Genomic DNA, 7088 nt, shown 5'->3' with positions numbered 1-7088 from the left:
GTTTTGGTAGCCATATTGGGTGGTCTCAGCTTCAATCCTGCTTTAAACCCACCAAAATGGCAGCGGAAATTATGTCACTATACTCAGCTCCTCCTCCAACTGAAAGCTCTCTATAGTACACGCGAGCAGGTTGCTTCCGGGAGTCGCGTAGTCTAGGGAAGCTTAGACTAGAAATAGCATAGCAAGGGAGCTGAAAGACGATTGGCTGAAAACTAAATTTTATTTTCAAATGAGAGAGAGGATATCTGTCACCAGTCCACCACAAGCGGCTTATGTTCAGCACATTTAGTGACACGCAGCGCCATCATTGGCTAAGGCTTATTCGTCATTTTAGTGTTAAGTTGTTAACGCGGCTTAATACTGCAAGTCCTTCTTTAGAAATAAATTTGTGGTCCGTCTAGGCAGGTACCGTTCGCCCAGAATAAATCGCCGAGTATTTCAGTTCGTTACAGCTATTACTTAACTTGTATAGGAAATTAGTTTTAAAGTTAATAAATTATGGCATTAAAACGCATCAATAAGGTAATATACCCTTAATTTAAATTAAATCCTTGAATAAGTTTAAAATAACATGAGGCCTTGGACCGACCAAGGCTTAACGAATTTACAGAAACAGAGAGACTGTTGTTTTGTAACTTATTATTTACCTTGTGTCTTTGTTAAACATTAAAATTCGATAATAATTAACGCGTATTAAAGTGTGCTTAGTTATAATATTAGTTAATCTTAGGGGGAGTAATTAAATATCAGTATTTTAATTTACTTTCGGTATAAAATCTTTACTGTAATCAGTTACATCAACATTATCAGGGAATTTTTGATTGCAAGGTACAAGTCTACCTTGAAAATTGTATCATAGCCTTAATAGCTAATGCTAATTACGACATTTTTTAATTAGCTTTAGGGTGATTATTATTATTTCAACATAGATTTTATTAAACTTAGCACTTTATGGGAAATTAATTTTAGTTAAAACTATAGTTGTTGAACTAATCTAATATTATTAACCAATAATTAAAGTAATTAGCTTTAATTTAATTAAGCTTAATTAATTATCAGGAACTACAAGATTTAGGACGCGATCCTCCAGCCCAATGTTCAGCTGGACCAGTTGGTGATGATGGTAAATAAATAATTTTTACCACTTACTTTTACCATGGCATTTACCTTGAAATATTTTCAAGGTTGTTATTATTATTGTTGTATTTTTAATTACACACTTAATTAAATTAATAATTAAAGTTTCTCAGGATATAATTATAATTAAACTTAAATATTTGCAGTATTTCATTGGCAAGCAACAATAATGGGACCAGTAAGTATATTTTTACCTTAATCTTATTTGTGTAGATTTAAATGATCGATGTTTAACGTTAAGGTCTATTTCTTTATGTATAATGTTAATACTATTGATTACTTCAATACAAAGATGTTAATTGTATTTAATAGATAATAATAGACAGCTCTGTTTGTATTTCTATTTATGGTAATTGTTTAAACATTACATTTTTCTTTGTTTTAACGTAGCCTGATAGTCCTTATCAAGGAGGAGTTTTCTTTTTGACTATTCACTTTCCCACGGATTATCCATTCAAACCACCCAAGGTAAGGAATTATTATTTAAAACTGCCTACTTAATCAGGGTTGCAACAAGTCAGGGAAAACCTGGAAAAGTCAGGGAATTTCAAAGTAGATCAAAAACTAAGGGAATTTTTCAGAATTTCATCAAAAGTTACGGAGTTTGATTAACGTTTTGATAAAATATCCGAGGTTCAACTTATCTAGCTGGGTTTAAATGCTGTTTAGGCAAGATCATGTTTGACCAGACACCAAAATGTTTTTGATCACATGATTTAACTGATACCTTTAATGTATACTACTGATCACATGATTTAACTGATATCTTCAAAGTGATCACATGATTTAACTGATATCTTTAAAGTATATTACTGATCACATGATTTAACTGATATCTTTAAAGTATATTACTGATCTCGTGATTTAACTGATATCTTTAAGTATATTACTGATCACGTGATTTAACTGATATCTTTAAAGTATATTACTGATCACATGATTTAAGAGTATGCTTAGGTCAGGGGTGAAGTCGGGTAGTTTCAGTGAACAAGATGCAAATTAGAATTTTTTGTCTCTGAATTGTGTAGGTTGCTTTCACAACTAGGATATACCATCCAAATATTAACAGCAATGGCAGTATTTGCCTGGATATTCTTCGTTCACAATGGTCTCCAGCATTGACCATCTCTAAAGGTAATATGCCCTCTTCATCTCCTAAAAGGATTGCTCTCATTGGCTATAGAGCTATTTCAGTGGGGGAAAAATTTCGTCTGCTACAAAAATTGGGCCTGCCTTTGAGTGTAGAGGGCGGCCATTTTGTGAGGGTTTCTCTATGGGCAAATAGCATTGGTGACGTAGCCATTACCCCCTCTGAAATAGCTCTATAGTTTAAGCCAATCAGAATTTTGCATTTAGGCCTTGGTTAATGTATATCGCGTTCTTTTATTTGATTGGCTGAATTTTTGACCAATAAGACTAAACTAGTCAGGGTTTGGGGAAAATGGTTCCAGCCTATGCTTTCATTGGCTAATATTTCAGCCAATTAAAGAAGGGAATATGAAAAAGGTTCAATATCAGATAGACGGTTTATGTTTAGGCCTTGGCAAAAGTAATTCAATGGTCAGGGTTTGTGATAATGGTTCCATCCTGCATTCTCATTGGCTAGAGATTTGAGCCAATTTACAAAAGGGAATGTGAAAAGCATTCTAAAACAGGCATTTTTGTGTTTAGGCCTTGGCGAAAATAGTAAGAGATTTGATTATAGGCAATAGGCCTTGGCGAAACTAATTAGAGATAGGCTTCTTGTTGTTCCTTCCTTTGGTTGGCTGAAACTTTGTACAATTAGATCACTGCTCAGGGTTTACCAAAACATGTGTAGACATGAGCAACATCATTTATGGGCAATTTTGTGTTTAGGCCTTGGCAAAATAATGAGATAGGCTTTTTGTTGTTCCGTCCTTTGATTGGCTGAAAATTTGTCCAATTAGATCACTGCTCAGGGTTTACCTTTACCCAAATATTTATAGAAACAGGGAAACATTTGATTACAGGCAATTTTGTGTTTAGGCCTTGGCAAAATAATGAGATAGGCTTTTTGTTGTTCCGTCCTTTGATTGGCTGAAAATTTGTCCAATTAGATCACTGCTCAGGGTTTACCTTTACCCAAATATTTATAGAAACAGGGAAACATTTGATTACAGGCAATTTTGTGTTTAGGCCTTGGCAAAATAATGAGATAGGCTTTTTGTTGTTCCGTCCTTTGATTGGCTGAAAATTTGTCCAATTAGATCACTGCTCAGGGTTTACCTTTACCCAAATATTTATAGAAACAGGGAAACATTTGATTACAGGCAATTTTGTGTTTAGGCCTTGGCAAAATAATGAGATAGGCTTTTTGTTGTTCCGTCCTTTGATTGGCTGAAAATTTGTCCAATTAGATCACTGCTCAGGGTTTACCTTTACCCAAATATTTATAGAAACAGGGAAACATTTGATTACAGGCAATTTTGTGTTTAGGCCTTGGCAAAATAATGAGATAGGCTTATTGTTGTTCCTACCTTTGATTGGCTGAAACTTTGTCCAATTAGATCACTGCTCAGGGTTTACCTTTACCAAAACATTTATAGAAATGGGCAACATCATTTGATTACAGGCAATTTTGTGTTTAGGCCTTGGCGAAATATTGATAGGCTATTAGTCTTTTTGTTGTTCCTTCCTTTGATTGGCTGAAACTTTATCCAATTAAATCACTGCTCAAGGTTTACCAAAACATTTGTAGAAATGGGCAACGTTATTTGATTACAGGCAATTTTGTGTTTAGGCCTTGGCGAAATAATAACATAGGCTTATTGTTGTTCCTTCCTATGATTGGCTGAAACTCTGTCCAATTAGATCACTGCTCAGGGTTTGCTAAAAAAATGGGCAGCATCATTAGAGATAATTTAACATTGATTAAAAATTAAGGCAAATGTTTTGTTAATCTTTTCAGTTTTACTGAGTATCTGCTCTTTGCTTTGTGATCCCAATCCTGACGATCCATTGGTTCCCGAGATCGCCAAAATCTACAAATCAGATAGAGAAAAATACAACGAACTAGCGCGTGAGTGGACGAGGAAGTACGCCATGTGACCATGTTCTTAGATAAAAATCCAAACAAAAAAAAAGTTCCAGTTTTTCCCGCAGTTTAAAAATAAAAACCTTGTTCATTTCCTTTAAAAAATATTCTTTACCATTTTTTCTTAATTTTTGTTTTGATTAAACATGAAGTTCTGTTTTAAATAATTAAAAAACAACAAAAAATTACAAAAAAACCAAAAAAAAAACCGTTCCCGCAAATTTCTGTTTTTCTATTAAAGGGTAACTTTCACCTTAAAAACATTTTGACGTAAATTTATTTCCTTAAATTATTACGCAGCTTTTTATTTACCATTATGAGCGGTAAAGTTTGCTTATGGTAAAGATTAAGGGGTAAAAATTAAGGCTTTTACGTCTACTTATGGTAAAGCTACTAAACTAGTGAAAGAATGAACATATTATGGTAAAAATTTGTTTACGGTAAAGCCTTAGTGTTTTAGCTTCTTAAGTTAATTCCTGGTAAAGCCTTAGTGTTTTAGCTTCTTAAGTTAATTCCTGGTAAAGCCTTCGTATTTTAGCTTCTTAAGTTAATTCCTGGTAAAGCATTAGTATTTTACCTTCAAAAATTAATATCTGGTAAAGCCTTAGTACTAAACTAGTGAAAGAATGAACACATTATGGTAAAATTTGTTTATGGTAAAGCCTTAGTATTTTAGCTTCAAAAGTTAATTCCTGGTAAAGCCTTTGTACTAAAGTAGTGAAAATATGAACATATTATGGTAAAAATTTGTTTACGGTAAAGCTTTAGCTTCTTAATTTAATATCCGGTAAAGCCTCAGAAGCCTTCAAAAGTTAATATCCAGTAAAGCCTTAGTACTAAACTAGTGAAAAAATGAACACATTATGGTAAAAATCTGTTTACGGTAAAGCCTTAGTATTTTAGCTTCTTAAGTTAATTCGTGGTAAAGTCTTAGTATTTTAGCTTGAGAAGTCAATATCTGGTAAAGCCTTAGTACTAAACTAGTGAAAAAATAACCAAACTATGGTAAAAATTTGTTTATGGTAAAGCCTTAGTATTTTAGTGTCTCAAGTTAATTCCTGGTAAAGCCTTAGTGAAAAAATGAACACATTATGGTAAAAATTTGTTGACGGTAAAGCCTTAGTATTTCAGTTTCTTAAGTTAATATCCGGTAAAACCTTAGTACTAAACTAATAGGGTAAAAGATTTACCATCAAACGTTTCTGGTAAAGTCATGGTACTAACTCTGAAAAATTTTGGCTTCTTAAGCTTGCTTACAGGAAATAATTAGTACTAAACTCGTGAAAAAAGATACGGTAAAAAATAAAGCTGCTAAAGGTTGCTTACGGACGGTAAAGCCCTGGTACTAAACTCATTTAAAAACCAGCACGGTAAAAATTTAGGCTTAAAATTTAATTCTTGCTATGAATTTTCAAGATCTAACGAAGCCCTTAAGTCTGTATGCCTTTATTTCAATAATTTCAATCTAAAATTAAACTTGTTTCAACATTTCAACAGATGGCAGCACTTTTTAACAGTAGGCATAAATCACGTGATCTCTGTAAACATTTTTTTGGAAATTTTTTTGCAACAATTTTTGGCAATAAATGTTACGGTAAAAGTTACTCTTTAATACTAATACAAACCCATAGATATTAAAAATGTATATACATATTAATTTATACGTATATTTCTAATATCTATTTGTTAACAAAAAAAACGCTAAATAAAACCTTAGCTTAAAATACGGGAAATTATTAAAAATTAACATTAATTAAATTAAATTAAACTAAATTAAATTCAATAATAACAACTAATTAAGAAACAAACCAACCAAAGGCGCACCCAATTAAGCTTAGAAGGATTTAACAACATTCCTCTCTGTAATAAATAAATAAATATTTGTTTGTTTGAAAAAAAGAAAAACAACCCTTATCGGAAAACATTTGCACCATTGTAAATAGACATGTTCGTGGCTTTATTTTTTTCTATGTCTAAAAAAAATATAACTGGTTAAAAAAAAACTATATATAACTGGCACTTCTTTTTTAAAAAAAAATAACAATTACCAATTTTCTTGTACCGAAGAAATAATATAGCGAATGTTCTTCAAAAATATATCAACTTCTGTTTGCATGCCTTCATTTATTTCAATTTCAAGAAGAAAGGTTCAAGGTTGGAACTTGGTAGGTATTGAAGTGGTCACGTGTTAGGGGGCGGGGTATTTAAAATGGTTCAAAAAGGTCAGGGAGTTGTTGAACATTAAAGGGTCTGTAAAGCTGGTTTGTATAAATTGTTTGAAATACTGGGTCTCAGGCACCACGTGACGCCCAAAATACAGTGACTCCACATAGTGGGACTGAATGGTTAGTCCTTGTATTTCGCAACATTGCAGCGAAAATTCGCTGAAATGCTCGTTTTCGAAATAAAACGAACTAAGCTTTCTTGAAATAGGTGTTTCCTCGATCACGTGCCCATGACGTATTTTAAATAATTTTTATTTTACCCATTCATACTGATGCCTTCTTTGAAGGCATAGGTTTCTCCATACTATTATAGCTTACTGTCAACTAACCAGCAGATCTGTATAATTTAGGGTTAAATGTAAGTATATTCAATAATTCAATCTACCATAAGGATACTTCACCTCCAAGGTCAATTACCGGAAAAATACTTCACCTCCAAGGTCAATTACCTTAAGAATACTTCACCTCCAAGGTCAATTACCTTAAGAATACTTCACGTCAAAGGTCAATTACAATAAGAATACTTCACCTCCAATGTCAATGACCATAAGAATACTTCACCTCCAATGTCAATTATCTTAAGAATATACTTCAAGTCTAACGTCAATTACCTAAAGAATACTTCACCTCCAATGTCAATTACATTAAGAATACTTCCCCTCCAATGTCAA

The 7088-nt window shown here is 32.7% G+C and overlaps 1 protein-coding gene across 1 annotated transcript; it reads left to right on the top strand.

The window, feature by feature from the left end:
* Positions 1-361: 361 nt before the first annotated feature.
* On the top strand, positions 362-6289 carry LOC149709342 (ubiquitin-conjugating enzyme E2-17 kDa). Its single transcript, XM_089864713.1, has 6 exons — positions 362-522; positions 1060-1123; positions 1284-1315; positions 1528-1605; positions 2166-2271; positions 4067-6289. Exons 1-6 carry the CDS (start codon positions 499-501, stop codon positions 4204-4206), a joined length of 444 nt encoding a protein of 147 aa, XP_089720839.1. The 5' UTR covers positions 362-498; the 3' UTR covers positions 4207-6289.
* The last annotated feature ends 799 nt before the right edge of the window (positions 6290-7088 follow it).

Source organism: Phalangium opilio, unplaced genomic scaffold (genome assembly GCF_054372755.1).
Source record: "Phalangium opilio isolate 3A_F unplaced genomic scaffold, DU_Popi_V2 ptg000013l_1, whole genome shotgun sequence".
Taxonomy (NCBI): domain Eukaryota; kingdom Metazoa; phylum Arthropoda; class Arachnida; order Opiliones; family Phalangiidae; genus Phalangium; species Phalangium opilio.
The sequence above is the reverse complement of the archived record's forward strand: the minus strand, read 5'-3'. Positions and strand labels throughout refer to the sequence as shown.